At 41.7% G+C, this 15,824-nt stretch overlaps 3 protein-coding genes across 4 annotated transcripts; all 3 read right to left on the reverse strand.

Annotated features, from left to right (window-relative positions):
• Nucleotides 1-881: 881 nt before the first annotated feature.
• fbxo36b (F-box protein 36b) lies at nucleotides 882-3,172 on the reverse strand. The gene is made up of 4 exons (XM_076981501.1): nucleotides 2,935-3,172; nucleotides 2,612-2,720; nucleotides 2,239-2,411; nucleotides 882-2,143 (listed from the first exon to the last, which is right to left on the reverse strand). The coding sequence occupies exons 1-4, from the start codon at nucleotides 3,028-3,030 to the stop codon at nucleotides 1,826-1,828; spliced, it is 696 nt and encodes a 231-aa protein (XP_076837616.1). The 5' UTR covers nucleotides 3,031-3,172; the 3' UTR covers nucleotides 882-1,825.
• Nucleotides 3,173-4,538: 1,366 nt separating this feature from the next.
• Nucleotides 4,539-10,609, reverse strand: agfg1b (ArfGAP with FG repeats 1b). Of its 2 annotated transcripts, XM_076981012.1 has the most exons (12): nucleotides 10,210-10,607; nucleotides 9,441-9,534; nucleotides 9,241-9,356; nucleotides 8,949-9,093; nucleotides 8,045-8,201; nucleotides 7,752-7,868; nucleotides 7,360-7,498; nucleotides 7,140-7,219; nucleotides 6,952-7,047; nucleotides 6,721-6,864; nucleotides 6,223-6,311; nucleotides 4,539-5,345 (listed from the first exon to the last, which is right to left on the reverse strand). In XM_076981012.1, the coding sequence occupies exons 1-12, from the start codon at nucleotides 10,374-10,376 to the stop codon at nucleotides 5,286-5,288; spliced, it is 1,404 nt and encodes a 467-aa protein (XP_076837127.1). In that variant the 5' UTR covers nucleotides 10,377-10,607; the 3' UTR covers nucleotides 4,539-5,285. The 2 variants fall into 2 exon arrangements, with proteins under 2 accessions (XP_076837127.1, XP_076837128.1); XM_076981013.1 differs by lacking the exon at nucleotides 7,752-7,868 and having other exon boundaries at nucleotides 10,210-10,609.
• A 225-nt stretch (nucleotides 10,610-10,834) lies between these two features.
• Nucleotides 10,835-15,799, reverse strand: LOC143482614 (putative flap endonuclease 1 homolog). Its single transcript, XM_076981014.1, has 11 exons — nucleotides 15,602-15,799; nucleotides 15,187-15,259; nucleotides 14,883-14,985; nucleotides 14,498-14,552; nucleotides 14,270-14,331; nucleotides 14,008-14,144; nucleotides 13,730-13,790; nucleotides 13,179-13,310; nucleotides 11,763-11,908; nucleotides 11,514-11,655; nucleotides 10,835-11,401 (listed from the first exon to the last, which is right to left on the reverse strand). Exons 1-11 carry the CDS (start codon nucleotides 15,681-15,683, stop codon nucleotides 11,351-11,353), a joined length of 1,044 nt encoding a protein of 347 aa, XP_076837129.1. The 5' UTR covers nucleotides 15,684-15,799; the 3' UTR covers nucleotides 10,835-11,350.
• Nucleotides 15,800-15,824: the final 25 nt, after the last annotated feature.

The following is a 15,824-nucleotide window of genomic DNA, read 5'->3' on the forward strand; positions in this document are numbered from 1 at the left end:
TACCGATATTAAAACAGAAATCACTCTCCATTGTCCACAAAAAACCTAGCTGTCTTTCTGCATGTGATCACGCTTTGGTCTTGTCTCCAAGGTTCACTAAACCATTAACTCGTCTTAATGATTTCGTTCCTACATCTTATTAAGCCGTGGCCACGCCTTAATTTTATTAAGAAGGGGTGTCACCAGCAGGGCTCCGTACAAACACGGAGGTAATCTATAAATGTCAAGTAAAAAGAGGTATCAGTCTTCCCTGCAACTACAAGACAAATAATCCTTTTGGTTTACAAGTGATTTGGTTGATAGAACCGTAAAAAGTGCTACATAAAAAAAATGCTACACTTTTAGAAAAAATATACATTTAGAAAAAATTATGTATTATTTTCATAGAAGAAATTATTAGTCTGCACATTTCATATATAGAGTAACATATAAAAAATGGTGTTTCTCACCTGTCTGGTAAATATGTGTAGGTTGAGCATCTCACTGTCTGGACTGATTAAGTCATAAGATGCATTGGCAGCTCTGTAAGCTCTGCTCCTGCTCGTCTAATGGCTCTGATGTGAACCCAGTCTGCCTGTACACGCTCTGTGCACCTTCTTCCACTCCCCTGCTTATTACGTAGGAGCTTGCATGACCCTCACCATCACAGATAAGCCTTCAGGTTCCTCCTTTGAACACCCAATGACAGTGTTGGGCTATTAGTCATTTAATGTAGCCATAAAACAGAAAATTAAAAGGTGTGTGATTATCTTAATATTGTTGAATGTTAAGGTTGGGTGATCTTGGTGCACTAGTGATCATTGGAAATATGTTACTGGCTATAAACATATTCTGCTTCTAGGAAAACATGGCTAAACCTTTATTTCATATTACTACATGGCAAGCTTTTTCACCACCGCCAAATTATTTAATTCTATCATCCAAAAAATGTTAACTCCATAATGCTATTTAAATATGGAATATTTAAAAAGCAGTGGAGAGGCACTCTCAGAGATAGCAGAAACTTTACTGTCAGAAAAAATCTATAAATAATCATAAAACAAAAACAAACAAATCAAACCTTAAATGACACAGAAATACACATGTAGTAGAATGGCACAACTCCAAGAAATGTTTTAAAGCCAGTTTCATTGACAAGTGATTAATTGTTCAAAACAATCAAATAGATAATACATTATTTTGTTAAAGAAATAAAGCCTACAGTCTTCTGAATAACTTTATATGATCTAATAAATTAATCCATTCTATAAAAAATATGGTCAAAGTAGCTTCAAAGGAGAGAACAGGTAACAAAAATCGAATAAAATTGGAGTGATGTGTTCAAAGAATTACATTTCGACAAATCTTACAAATAAGATATATTTACTTAAATCTAGTTTGACTGGATTTGAAAACACTAAAAACTGCACGTATATGAGAGTATCTGAAGAAAAACAAATTGTGAAAGTGGTGCAAATACTATAGTTGGTCTGAAAAAGCCACTCAAACAATTTAAAATACTTAAAGCAACAAAACATTTATGCCACACAGCAAATTATCAAATCAAACTCTGAAGGCAAAAGTCTCTCAATAACATGTTCTTCGCTAGAAAACACTGAAATGTCTACAATTCCTCAAAACCAGTATGTGAAAGTGCTTTTAAGCAGCAGGAAGAATGGCTCATCATCTTATGTTAGAACACGGTTTGAAACATGCAACTATGGAAAACAAAAACAAAAACAGGTGTTTGTAGGATCAAATTCAGGATGGTCATGCATGATTTATGTTACATAGTGTAAGGTGCTTGTTAGTTTGTCTACCTTCTACCCACTGCAAATGTTCCAATTTAAGTATCTTTGTACACTTTTGAAATGTGTGTTTCTTGTACACTATTCATTTTACGCTCATTTGCCAAGTCCCCACGCCTATGCTGCCTGTCAGGTAGGCCTGCAGAAGCAGAAACCAACACAGCACTGTCTACTCCATCTACGTGAGGTGTCTTATTCTTCAGTTTCCGGCGACTGATCTGCTTTTGTAGTTGGAGTTTGTTGGTGAAGAAGATAGTCCTCCATCCAACCTCCCTGGCCAAGTCCTCCATCCCAGAATTGACAGTGTCACAGTTCATTCTCACTATCTGCTCCCAGAACTCTTCTGAGCTACAAAGCTGGACACATGGAAGTGAGTATGAAATATGAAGAGTGGAAAAGGGTGCATAATTTGAAAGACCACTTCAATAATGTGTTTCCTGCAATGACAAACCTCTTTAAATCTGCGACAGGTGCGCGCAAACCGTGAGACATCTTCAAGGTCTAAATGGGCCGTGATGTTCAAAAGCAAGGAGTCGGGTAGACGTGGGAGGTAATCAAAATGACCCTGGCATAATTTCTTGGAGTAATCCAAGATATGTGAACCAAACACCATTGCCACCTGGCCTAGATGTCAACAAAAAAATCAATCTGTGAATAAAACTGTTTTACAAAGTTGCAAACAGATGATGTAGTTAGCTAGATTACACAATAGGAAACAGCAAACCAGGGTTTAAAAGCTGATGAGTTCTTGATTAGTTGAACTTTGCTACCTGGACAACTGACAGCTAAGTAACTTTATCTGGTTAAGAAAACGTTATTATTACTCTGCAGGCGACTGTCATCCAGGTAGTCGGTGTGTGATTCCTTCTGTTCTCCTGGTTTCGTGTTCCGAGATTCAACCCTCAAAGAAATTTTCCACCACCTCCAAATGACCTAAAATGCAGCAAACATCAAACGTCAAATAAATTAATGGTTCAAATAAATTTGAACTCACTACCTTGGTTAGCTGAGTGGCTAACGCCTCTAGCTAGCAAGCTAGACCGTCCTAATTAATGGACTGCTGCCTTCAGTAATTGCTTCAGTTGCTAGAAACTGTAGGCTATTAGTAACTTGTGCTAAAAACGACAAAGCTATGTTAAATAACCACCTCGTTTTTTCGTATTTCGAAACAGAAATAGTCTTTCATAGGCGCAGGACCTTGGCCACTGATTTCAAACAAAGTTTCTCCCAGCAACTTCGCCATATTAGACTTGTCGTCAAGGCAACAACGTCGCGAACCTCGGCAGCGCTACACAGAAACGGAGCCGTGATGTTCCTGGAAGAGCGCGAGCACCGTCACGATAATGGACGCTCAGTTACATACAGGTGTACTGACCTGGTACTGACGCATACTGACATGTTGGTACTGAATTACTTATCAACGGTGTATCAACAAATACATATATTTAACCTCACTCCCTCTCTCTCTGAGCATATATATATATATATATATATATATATATATATATATATATATATATATATATATATATATATATATATATATCCTTAGAGCTTGCTCTGCTCCTGTGGTGCTGTGATTAGTGCCTCTAAACTTCTAAACTGCCTTTCAATACAGCCCTTTTAAAGCCTGTTGGATGGAGTTTTTCCATATCAGCATATCAGCCACTTCCATTATTTGGTACTGCCCAGTGGTTCATCCTCCTTGGGTTATACACACACACACACACACACACACACACACACACACACATATATATATATATATGGTTTGTGATCTGAACCTTATACGGCAGTCAAAAAGGAAAAGAGGAAAAACATCTCTTGTACCTCATGTACCACAGAACTACCCCTATATAAATACCAAAGGCACCTCAACAAAAATGGGAAGATATTTTAAAAGAGAACAAAATCATAAATCAAACTCCATGCAAAGCAAATCTGCAAATCATGTTTTGCCTGACATATTTCTTTTATCTAGACTTCCTGTTTGTAGTTCTGTTTCTATTGTGAGTGGAATCACACACTGAAATACCACACATCTGTGATATTGACATCTCTCTATCCTGTTCTTAGGTGAGTGTAACCCAAAGGTTTTCTTTGACCCAACATCCACCAACAGGTCAGTGGGTTTACTGTAGGTTAAGTGAGTTCTTTTCTGGGTCCAAATATAAAAACTGTATTTGTAGCAATCCATTGCAGTGTTAACATTACTGTTTTAACCGCTTCATTCCTGTATAGAGGCATCCTACACATTTTCAGAATGCGTCAAACTCTACTAGAGAATTGTGATTTGGCCAGACTGAACACTGCTCATTAATACCCCTAATTTAAATACTAGGAAAACATACCATCTCAACACTAAACAAAACCTTATTTTCTTCAACCCTATAATCAGGTTTTCTCTTACAGTACATGTATGAAATGAAAAACAAACAAACAATACCCAAATTATAAAAACTTTGAGGACCATGCCAGGTTTTTCTTGAGATTATTTTAATGTTAACACAAAGTTGCACACATGTGCAAAACGAAGAAAGCAGATGAGCCATGTGTTTGCCAGACCTAAATAAAGTCGGTTCAAAAATGTATTGGGGTAGTGGCAAGATCTCACAGGGAGACTCATTGTGATTGTTTCCATTAACAATTACACTGCTATGCCAGTACTCTGGCCTAAAACAAAAAACAACTCTATTACCACTGGTCATTCAATGACAGTTCGAGCTGTCAAAAGGTAATCAGACACATTCATACAGTAGTTAAAAATCTTTAATATTTTTATACATATATTTATATATATATACACATATCCTTATACACTTGTGATAAATCAGATATTGGCCTAGTCAAAAACCCATTCGTGGAGGTCAGCGTAGATGAAACTTGCTTCCATTTAAATCATACAGGAGTCTTGTCACCACTTACCCTGTCTCCTATTGTGCTGCAGACACCCCCCCCCCCCCCCCATGCTTGATGGTTCCTCATCAGTACAGTGGGTGTTGTTGCCCACTCAGCCTTCAGTACCTCCTTAATTAGTACTTTATTCCCCCTTTGTCACAAAACAAAAACCTTTATCCACCGCAGGGCCAAAAGAGAAACCCGCTCATTTCCAACCACCCTCTCTCTGCATTCCCGAGTCACCATTTGAACCATGTCCTTCTAATCACAGATTCTTACTGTAAATAATGCGTTTAAAAGGATTACAAATATCGATATGCACAAGGAGCTTTACTTCTAGGCGCAGGACAGTTACGTAATCGAGGCGAAGCCATAAAATGAAGATGAAGAATCGCACTGAGCGGCTTCCGCACACACCTTCCCAGAACACACGGGTGTGTGTGGGGGGGGGGGGGGGGGTCCGTCTTCCGCATCTCTTTCGCTACAGCCATTAAAATGCTCAGTGTGGCGAATACAAAACTGGAATCGTTTCTGGCATTTAGAACATTTGTGATGCTGATAGTGGGCGTGGTAGAGCTGGAGAGACACGTGGCAGGTGCTTTAGAGGAACGGGTTTGTGGAGGAGCCACCTGAGGAATAGGGCCCAGTCGGGGCTCCGCCCTAGAAAGAAATAATTTGCATGGCATAATTTGCATAGCATTTAACTGAAACGACCAATATACATACATGCAAAACAGGAAACAAGGAACTGCATGCACCTTTACATGCTTTATTTAAAAGGTCTTCAGTTGGTTGGTAATTGGTAGCTGTAAGAGCTCAAACACTGGCATAAGTTCTACCATTATTCTGTGATCTGAATACCCAAATGGGGACACAAGGGACAATATAACGAGTTTAATTTTTACAAAACGGAGATGGGGGAAGACTTAAACAGCCCCGTAGCACTATGAGACACTGGAGAGTTGTTTTGCACTAAAGATATCACAGAGCATGGAGTGCTATTCTGTGCTGGTGCCAAATGTTTAACAAAGCAACTTTAGTTTTGTCAGTTTCTCCAAGTGCGTAAATTTGACCAATTCTCATTAGGAAAACTTTCATCCTGGCACAACAGGAGTCAAAATGATCACTTGGTAATTACTACGCCCACCGTTCCAAAACTAACGACCACTGGCAGTATTTTCACATTTCTTACTGCCTATTATGGTCTTTTATTAGAGAACCATTTTGAGGTTCTGCGATTATATGGTTCAAGTGGTCACTGGATGCGAGATGCTGTGTAATATTAAATAATAAGCACAATTCAAATGAATTTTATTCTAATTAACTGAATTTTCATATCCAATGTGTGAAGTGACTGTAATTTGCTCCCTGAGACATCAGACACAGCACATACATCATTCGGATTACGCAATAATACAAAATAAACATGGTAATTTCACAGTAGATGAGTTTGGATACAGACAGCGCAAATGAAATGTTCGTTTTATTTTCAAGCTCATACAAATTAAAACTTCTGGAAGGTCAGCGGCCGGCTCACCATAAACGGGTTGTTGGACAGGGCGGGTCCTGTGATTGGTGGTCCATAAGTTGCTGGAGGTTTGGCCTGGCCATAGGCGGGGAAACCACCTAGGGGCGGGGCAACAGACAAGCCCATAAGGTATGAAATGAAGGTTTTAGGAGAGTTCACAGTGCCAGTTTCCCAGACCTAGATTTAAGACCAATCCCACACTAAATACAAAATGTTCATTCTACAAGCCATGTTTGGAAAGCCAGCTCTTATTGCAGAATGACTGTTCTTCACAAAGATTCCTGAGGTTCTAGTTTAAGCAAATGGTCTTTATGCAGTATATAACTTCGGAATGAACAAAGTGTCCTGCTCCATTTGAGCCAAGAACTTCTGTATTTGACATTTGTGGCTTAGTCATAACAAAAGCTCAACATATAATTTAGACCAACACAATGGAATTCTCCATCAGACACGATGGAAGTGCGTTCTTAGGTTGCATCACATCACCGATCGTTTCACACTGCGTACCATTGGGCTGCTGGTGGTAGGCACCCGGGGGAAGTGCGTGGAACGGGCCTTGGCCAGGAAACGGCTGCTGGAAGGTCCCGCTGAAGCTGGTGGGCAGGCAGTAGCTGGTGGCGTTCCCAAAACCGGCCGGCATACTCATGGAGCCTGCGGCAGAGGGACCGTCAAAATCATCCACACAACAGCGGAACGGAAAGGCGGAAGCACGCCGGCTGACACGAGGCAGGGAATTACCCGTGGCCGACGCTCTACCGTTGGTCTGGAACGGGTTGGTTGGCATCGCTTCCGGGGCCATTCCGGAACTTACGAACGGATTGGTGGAAGGAGCACCTGGGAGGAGTCAAAGTGAACAGGTACGGTTGGTGTGAAGGAGCAGGACTTCTTGACGAATCATCACTTCATACCAGTAGAATGCTCCTCACCCGGAAAGCCCTGTTGCATGCTGGGAAGGACAGGCTGTGGCGCGGCCGCAGCAGAGCCGGGCAAAGTATCAAACACATTCCTGTGGGTAAGATAGAAAAGGTTTTATCAAAGCCAAACCAATGGGCAAAGAACAGCGCCCCCTGTTGGAACAGTCAGGACTACACCTTCAGGAAGAGTATTCTGTAATCTGAATTGAGGCAGCAATCTGGTCCATCTTACCCTTGTGGGGCCTTATGGGACACTGTGCTGAGGACGCTGTCCAGTTCTGCTAGAGCTGCGTAGCGGTCCTGCCCCGCCAAGCTGACTTGAGGAGCGGGCGGAGCCATGGTTGGCAGTGGTGGCACGGACACACCTCCTCCTTTAGAAACCAAACAAATCTGAAAGCATGTCTTGGGCTACTGATCGTTTGGTGTATGGGGAAGCCTGTATTCTGATCATCTCGTAAATCGGAAAGTTTCTGCACATACTACCAAAGCACTTAATTTGGGCTCATTCAGATAAATTTGGCTGTTCGATCAGATTACATAAAGGCACAAAGATCAAGTTTTTAGGTAACTAAAACAGATGACAAAACTCAACCAAAACAATGGGGGGGGGGGGGGGGGTAGTACCTGTCTGAGGAGGCTGCTGGGAAGGTTGGGAATGGGGTGATGTTGCAAAATGGGAGGACACACTGGAGTTTCCAAATGAATCAAACTTGGCAAAGTCAGCGCCTGAGCTGACCTGCTCTGCAAAACGCCACATGGTGAACCAAAAAAAGACAAATGAACAAATTCAAAAAGAAAAAAGGGCTGAACAGAAAGACAATGATGGAAAACAATATTCTAAGCTCGGAGTGCTGGCAGCCAAAACGTCCGAGTGGCACTGGGGCTGGTTCAAATGCTGAGCCAGGAGGCACCGGTACCTGGGTTCCTGTTGAAATGTGCAAAGTTGGCAAAATTCGAGGTGGCAGACGGGTGAGACGGAGGGGCCGCGAAGATGTCTCCCCCGAGGTCGGACAAGAGGTCAAACTTCTTCTCCTGCGCCGCAGGTTGTGTGTGGGCACGGCTGATACCCGGGGACTGAGATTGAGACGGTAGGATAAGACACAAAGAAGGGAAGGAGGACAGAGAAAACTTCTGAAGATCCAATTCAGGAGTTCTTCATTAGGGTTTGATGGGATTTGCTAGTACCAGGAAGTGCAGGATTATTATTATGGTTTTACCAAGGAGAATTCGGAGGACAAATAAGTGGCATGGCCATCAAAAATTAGAATTCACCAAAAAGATTTCCATAGAAGGAGTTGGCAATGCCAAATAATTCCACACAATAATAACTTCTGCCAGGCAAATAAAAAACTTTTATTATGTTCATGCAGCTTATTCATCCTCCATTCTCATTCCATCTGAAGGCGTTAGCCTAGCAAGTCTGCCACACATGCTGTTAAATAGGTGATATTGCTTGGCAACAGACTTTTTTTTTATGAAAGATGAAAAGCTGCTATGAGCAGATTTGCTTATGTGCTACCACAACTCTCTGCACAGTGCTTGGCCTCCCTAACACACAAGAGGATCCAGTTAGGAACATGCATTTCAAACGACAACCTTTCAGAAGGTAAAGACTCCGAAGGCTTAAGATCACCGCAAACCACCACCTGAGCAAAGATCCTTGGACAGCAGATGTATTTGTTTTAATTCCACATTTACTCAGATAAGGATTCGGAGAGACAAGTAAACTGTGTCAATGAGCACAGGCAACAAGCAGGGCTTGACAAGCAAGGCTGTTTACCAAGACGGAGCTGTTTAGCATAGGGCTGAAGGAAGAGTCACCTGGTTGGAGGGAGCCTTGCTGAGATGCAGGGTTTTGAGGGGCTGGGGCAGGACCTCCGGGGTGCTGCTCGTGCTGCTGGCTGAGGAGCCGGACACGGACGCTTGAACGGAGGCAACCGCCTTCGCTTGATCGGGAGGAACATACCTGCGCACGGAAAAGAAAAGGTGTTACAACACAGCCAGGGAGCCATCTTGCGTTCCCATCGGCCAAGATTCAGTGTAAAAGCAAGCCAGGACCAGATGCTACGCAAAGAGAGCAGGAGTGAACTTGTCCAGGGCAGGAGCCCCTCACCATCTTTTTTTCTCGTATTTCTCTTGGAGGAACTCCTTGACCTTCTGAGGTTCACGGAAATCTGGCACCGTGGCACTCCTGTCATCATACAGGCCGAGCCAGATGTGTTTGCAGACCTGGTCAAATAGACGAAACGGGTGCCATTTGTAGACGAAGGCGGTAGCGTTCATTTGACCTAGAATTGACTGAGCACGTCGTACCTCGTTGCTGTGTTTCTGAAGGAACTCGATTTCTTGTTGTGTGAAGGTTGTCATTGAAATGGACTTCACTCTGTGCGGCGGGTTGAGCCCTCGTCTGGAACACAAAATAACCAATAAACTTTAGGCAGGGAACTGATAAGTGGGTCAAACTAGAAAACGGTCAGATTGACTGGGTGTTCACTGGGACATAAAGGTTCTTTTTAACGGAGGTTGAATATGGGCACGACGCAGGTCGATCATTTCAGGCGACGTTCACAGTCTGAGGTGAAACTGAACGTGGCTTAATGCTGGGACCAGCCGGACATATCAGATGGGCGTGTGACACACAAATTTGCCCGCTGATACATTCACTGCATAATAACTTCTCAATAAAAGGGCCTACACGGAGCTCTAATCAATACAATATGGTACGAGGGCTGCGTACTGTCTGGGAAAACCTGCCTAAATACGAGGTGGTGTGCGACAACACAGCCGACTTGCTGTATCGCCTGGAACTTATTGTACAATATTCATTATTTAGGAAGTGCGCACGTTATTAAACTTTCAGGTCCCTTGTGTGAACTCTTGTACCAGGTCGTCAAAAATGACATTTTTAAATGCGGGGTGGGGATATATTAAACAAAGCAGACAAGCTAAAGCAAAATAAACAATCCGTGAGACGGGAGTGGTAACACTAGGTAGAAGACGCCACGAAACGCGACAGCAAACCTCACACCAGGGAATTGATATTATAACTCGCAAATAAAAAAAATAGTACAAAAAAACTTACAATATTCCGGAACAGGTGGTACAGACAAACGAGCCCACGGTCATGTTGGCATATGTTGGGCCGCGCTGGTCGCAGTCAAAGCATTTCCTATTGGCAGGCAAGCTAGTCATTTCCCGGAGCATCTTCAGGTGTTTCTCCTCCTGTTTTCGCTTCGCACTCGCAGCCATGACTAAACAGAAAAAGGCCGTTGTCGCCGGAGAGAACAAATTGTGGAAAGTACGGAATGATCTAGAGTAAAAACAGCCCCGGCAGAACTGGGAAAAGGCTCCGCGGAGACCTGCCAGGGACGGCCATAAACGCCCTCTGCTTCTATAGCCCCGAGATCCAGGAACTCTGGAGCCCGTCCTTCTGCAGACAGACGTGCTGCCACCAACCGTACCGGAGTGGGGCGGAGAGCCTCCCCGGGAATAGCCGCTGTATTCAGGCCAAGTCTAGAGAGTTTTCGGGTATTTATTCACTTGCCCGACGACTCGGTGCATGATCGTATCATAAAATATCGGGGTTATAATAAATGCGGTCAAATGCTGAAATTGACCGTGTGGTCGTAATTATCTACACAGCAATACATACGAGTAATCAAACCAATACTTGTTTGGGTTCAGAAAATCTTTCATTGTAAAAAACAAACAAAGAAACCAAACAAAAAAACAACCAAAAAACAACCCATACAGTATCAAATGTATTAAAATACATTAATTCGTAAAATGTATTATTGTACTTTTTGCTAACCATATTCTTCATATATTTTACATTAGCAATAATGTAGCCATTTCCACGAGCTTCTGTTGCTGGATACTATTTAAGAAGAAATGAACCCTAATCAAATACATTTTGAATTTGTTATATTTTAAGAATGGCCATTTAAACACATGATTTAAAATAAATAACTGCAGATTTCAAGTGTCTTGGGCATGATAAGATCCAACTAGAAAGTATTTTTGATGACATTAACAAAGCACTACATTGCATAACCTGGATACTATAACATAATCACTCGTCAGAAACAAAGTCCCAGTAAAAATCCTTGCTGAGGTCTTCCACACGGACCATGTCCATTAGACTCTTTCGGATTAGGACTGCCTGGTTTATTACTGGTGCACAGATTCCACTTCCAGTAGAGGGCAGGAATGAATGGGGGGTTTTATTTAGCCTTCGGCCGTTTTCTGTCTCTGGATTCTACAGCATCTGTAGACTGAACAACACAACGACTTAACATGTCAATAAAATTAAACTCTTAGTGATGCATTAAATTACACCTTCATAGTTACGTCATGAATAATCTCCAGTGAGTCTGAGGAGTTTACCTGTCTCTTCCGTGTCACGCGAAAGAACTCATCAAGACGCGATTGCCTGGTGTGTCCTGCCCTCTCCTCCTCTGCTCTCTCTTTTCTCCGTTTTTCGAGGGCCTGCCTGAACTTCTCCATGCGGCCTCGGACTCTGGGCTCCCTGAAAGCACAAACAGGTGGCGCTCTGTTTGTTTGTTTTTTACCAGCTCCAACATGCCTTGTGATGCCACTGGGCAGATGTGTGTGCTCGCTGGAGCGCATGTTTACTTCACGGGTTTCTCCAGGCACAGGAACTGCACCAGGCCCTCCTCGTCCAGCTCGCCCCAACAGAGCTGCAGCACCTCGCTCCGAGGCTCCTCTAGGAAGAGCGTGCGGGCCTCCTGGTACTTCCAGTTTAAGGGAACTGGGTGTGTCTGTGGGGATAGTGTAATCTCAGTGCTTGACTCTCAGGGCACCCTATAACCAGATTAAGTTGAAGACCAGACTGAAACAGACTTTCAATTGGTTATGCACCATTGGAACTGCAGTTTTGTCCAAGAGTAGGTTCCGATGATTTATGGAAATGCATTTTCCATACAAAACAAAGCATTTCCCCCAGCATTTTCAAACAAAACAAAATGTGAATTCTTATATAGGTCTTATATTGACAACTACAATCAAAACTAGGGGTGTGTTTAAAAAAATCGATCTTTCGATTCAAATCGATCTTCATTTGAATGATTCGATATCGATTTATGAAACCTGAGATCGATCTTTAGAATTAGCCAATTTTCCCCGCATATGTGTACCGTTTTAACGTCTCGCATTTTATCTCGCGAGATCATCCTTTTTTTTCTCGAGCACCGCCACTTGGCTGGGGTGATCAGTTAAGCATGGCTGCAGTAAGAGTAAAAAAAATGTACCTCTGATCCACAGAGCATTAATTGATATTAAAAAAATTATGTAACGGTTGTTATTATAACAACAGTATAAACACTAATATCTTAATACATTTTAATAAAGTTTGAGTGTTCTTTGTATCATTACAACATTTCACATTCAAACTACACTTTGTATTGTAACTGAAATGTCCCTACAAGAATCAATATTGAATTGGATCGAATCGAATTGAATCGGGACCTTGTGAATCGAAATGGGAAATCAGTGGTGATACCCACCCCTAATCAAAACAACACCCTACTTCAGAGATCTGAAATGTGACTCACTTTAACTGCCAGAGAACTGTAAAATGAACAATCCACAGAGAGAGGAAAATAAAATTTATTTTATTCCAATTCTAATAAGATTTATTCTAATCTTGATTCACTTAGCTTCAGTTTGGCTTTTTACTGGTTAAAAGCATTTGAGAATATCATTGACACCAATGGTTGTATATTAAAAATTCTTTCTAAAAGGCTAGAACAAATACTGTTGTTAGTTTTCCACCCCTAGAACTGGTGCAACAATCAAACTAACTAATTGGTTAATCAGAGAATGTGGACAGGACTGGCTAAGAATGTGAAAGAAACATGCTGATTTGGGATGCCACCCTAACAGCTTTATCCAGAGAACATGTATTTCAGTACTTTAAGGTTTGGAAATGCAGTGTCCAGAGGGGCAGAGTAAAGCAGTAGTATTTCCGCAGTGTTACTCTGGGACACTAGGGGGAGGTATACTATGAACCGCCCAGTCTAGGGCTTGTACCTTTCTGTTGACGTGCTGCATCACACCCTCTATGGTGCGGTGCTGCTGAATGAGCTTCAGTGCTCGGCTAGGACCCAGGCCTCCTATCTTACCACAGTAGTCACAGCCCAGTAGGATACACAGGTCAATAAACTGAAAGGAGACAGACAAGAGTAGCATTGTGCAAAGTTATTACCCCGTTACTAGTACACATACGAGGGTCTCATACATGCTAGCTCACGTATATGTATGTTTCAGTACATGCACATAAGACCCATTCATATTCGGGTCCTGCACACCTTGAGAGGCTTATTTTATGACAATGACCAACTGGCTGTACATTATCCATTACACAGCAGTACTGATCCAGGATCAGGTTTACCCTGTAAGAGGTCAAAATTAACCCTGGAATCGTGTGGCAACTAAAATCTTGTTAGATGCGAATGTTACTTAAACAGTAAAGAAAAGCTCAGGTCTACAAAACATAAAGCGTGGACAGATTCTGCATAGAACTGCACAACTACTAATTTTGACATAAAGCCACAAAGTAACAGAATCCAAAATTGTTGTACCTCTTTTTGAGTAAGTTGAAGAGTTTCCAACAGCTTTGGCAAAGAGTATTCTGTGACCTCACTATGAAATTGAGAATCAGGGAATCAGACTTTTTTTTTTTTACATCAGTTATGCCTGAGGTACATAACAATATATTGCAAAGTTCATCATGTATCATGAAAAACATATTCCTACCAGGAACACTAGAACCAGCTAATAATATATCCATATATTTAAAAAACAAAACCAAAAACCAAGACTAGATTCACTAGAATCCATATCCCAACCTGTTTCTCACCTTTTCTTCTTGGCGTTGAGTTGCCGGAGGAGTACGGTTCCCCCAAACGCCAGGGTGTCCATGTCCTCTGAAGCCACGGCGTCCACTACACCAGTCCTAACCAGGTGGGCACACAGTGCCTCTCCATCCCCAGATGCCTGGGGTAAATAACACCAGGCAAGAAGACAATTCATTAGCCAATGGCCAATAAAACTCAATAATATTAGTACAGGATGGATTAAGGAAAATCTGAATTATGGGAAGTCAAAGTATAGGTAATTACCCTGATATAAGGCACACCCATGAGTGTGAGGAGACGCATGAATTCCTGAGTCTTAGTGGACACTGTGGAAGTGTATACAAAATGTACGTATTAACATCTGTGGACGGTCGGAACGTACCCACGATTCACAAACCATGGCCCCATTGATGAGAGAGAGACCGATCATCTCCATGGAAAACAAGAGTTTCAGTAGAAGCATTCAACTTTTGTAATATGTGTATTTATTACCTTCCCCAGAGTTATATGAGCTATTCCTGCCTGAAGTTTGTGCTCTCTTCTCCAGCTGAAAAGACAGAAACAATCTGCAACGTTGGTAGTTTATGAACATATAAACTTAAACATAGGGCAACAACAACAGCATGTACGTGTGTAACATTTTCTTTCCTTCATTTCTCACTTATTTCAAAGTTTGGAACAATGTTCAACCTTGGGTTGATGACTAAAGGGTCCTTCTCCAACTTTCATTAATGTTACACAATTAAAAATTATCTGCCAGTTGGAGCAAAAGTGAGAAGTAAACAAATTCCTCAAACTAGAGTAAGCAGTAGTTTTTAGTAATGTGTGGCTAACAACTTAGGCCAAACGTGGGCTGGGTTTCAAGGATGCTTCTTACCACAGCTCTTTTCTGATCGGGCGGTTTGCCATCAAACACAAAGACTGGCTTGATGTCGTGCTCCAGAAACGTCAGTGTACGGAAAAACAGACCTAGCAGAGGACTGACACGCATACATGAACACAATATCACCATATTTTTATAAGATATTATATTTACGATAATTTATTTATAAATAACGTTATTTTGTGGCACATAATGGAAGGTTCATTCATTGTTTATATCTCATCATAGCAGGACTATCAACTAAAATAATCTATACACTTTATATACCATCTTAGACCAATGTAGCTGCCTGACTTACCTTAGTTTTAGTTCGGGCACAGCTGAGCGAAACTGGTTCACAACAATGGAGGTGTCAAATGCAATTTTTTTCCCTTAAACAATAAAACAAACACCACATTAGTCACCACTAACAACAACAACTTTTGGAGAAGAACCACTGTTTTCATAGTCAGGTGATTCTAGCCACTACGTACAGTCCACAATACTGATCCAGCCTTTTATTCACTAGCTATCTATTCGTTGTCTTTAACAATAATCATCTGAAAGCGGAAAATAACTTTTATGTAGCAATTACTGCGTGTATCGTTAACATATATGGATGTTAGTAGCTAGTTAACCTATGTAGTTATCTGGCTTAACTAGTACTACTCGACACCAGAAAATAAATACTAACCCAGCTAAGCTAGCTAGCTAACTCGATTTGGGTAATTTACCAGCGTAATCTCCGATTTCTTTGTAAGATATTGATTTTGGAGCGTCACCACGAATTAAATCAGCCAACTTCGTGATCCCCATTACGAAGTCTCAGGACTTAAATCTAATCTAAATGCAGTTACAATTGGATAGGTCGGAAATAAGCTTCGCTTTTAGTCCGTAGCCGTTGTGTCCCTTCTCGGTTGCCGTCCAGCACTTTGAGTTGAAGCGGAATAGTTTCGA

This window comes from Brachyhypopomus gauderio, chromosome 19 (assembly GCF_052324685.1).
Source record: "Brachyhypopomus gauderio isolate BG-103 chromosome 19, BGAUD_0.2, whole genome shotgun sequence".
NCBI lineage: Eukaryota > Metazoa > Chordata > Actinopteri > Gymnotiformes > Hypopomidae > Brachyhypopomus > Brachyhypopomus gauderio.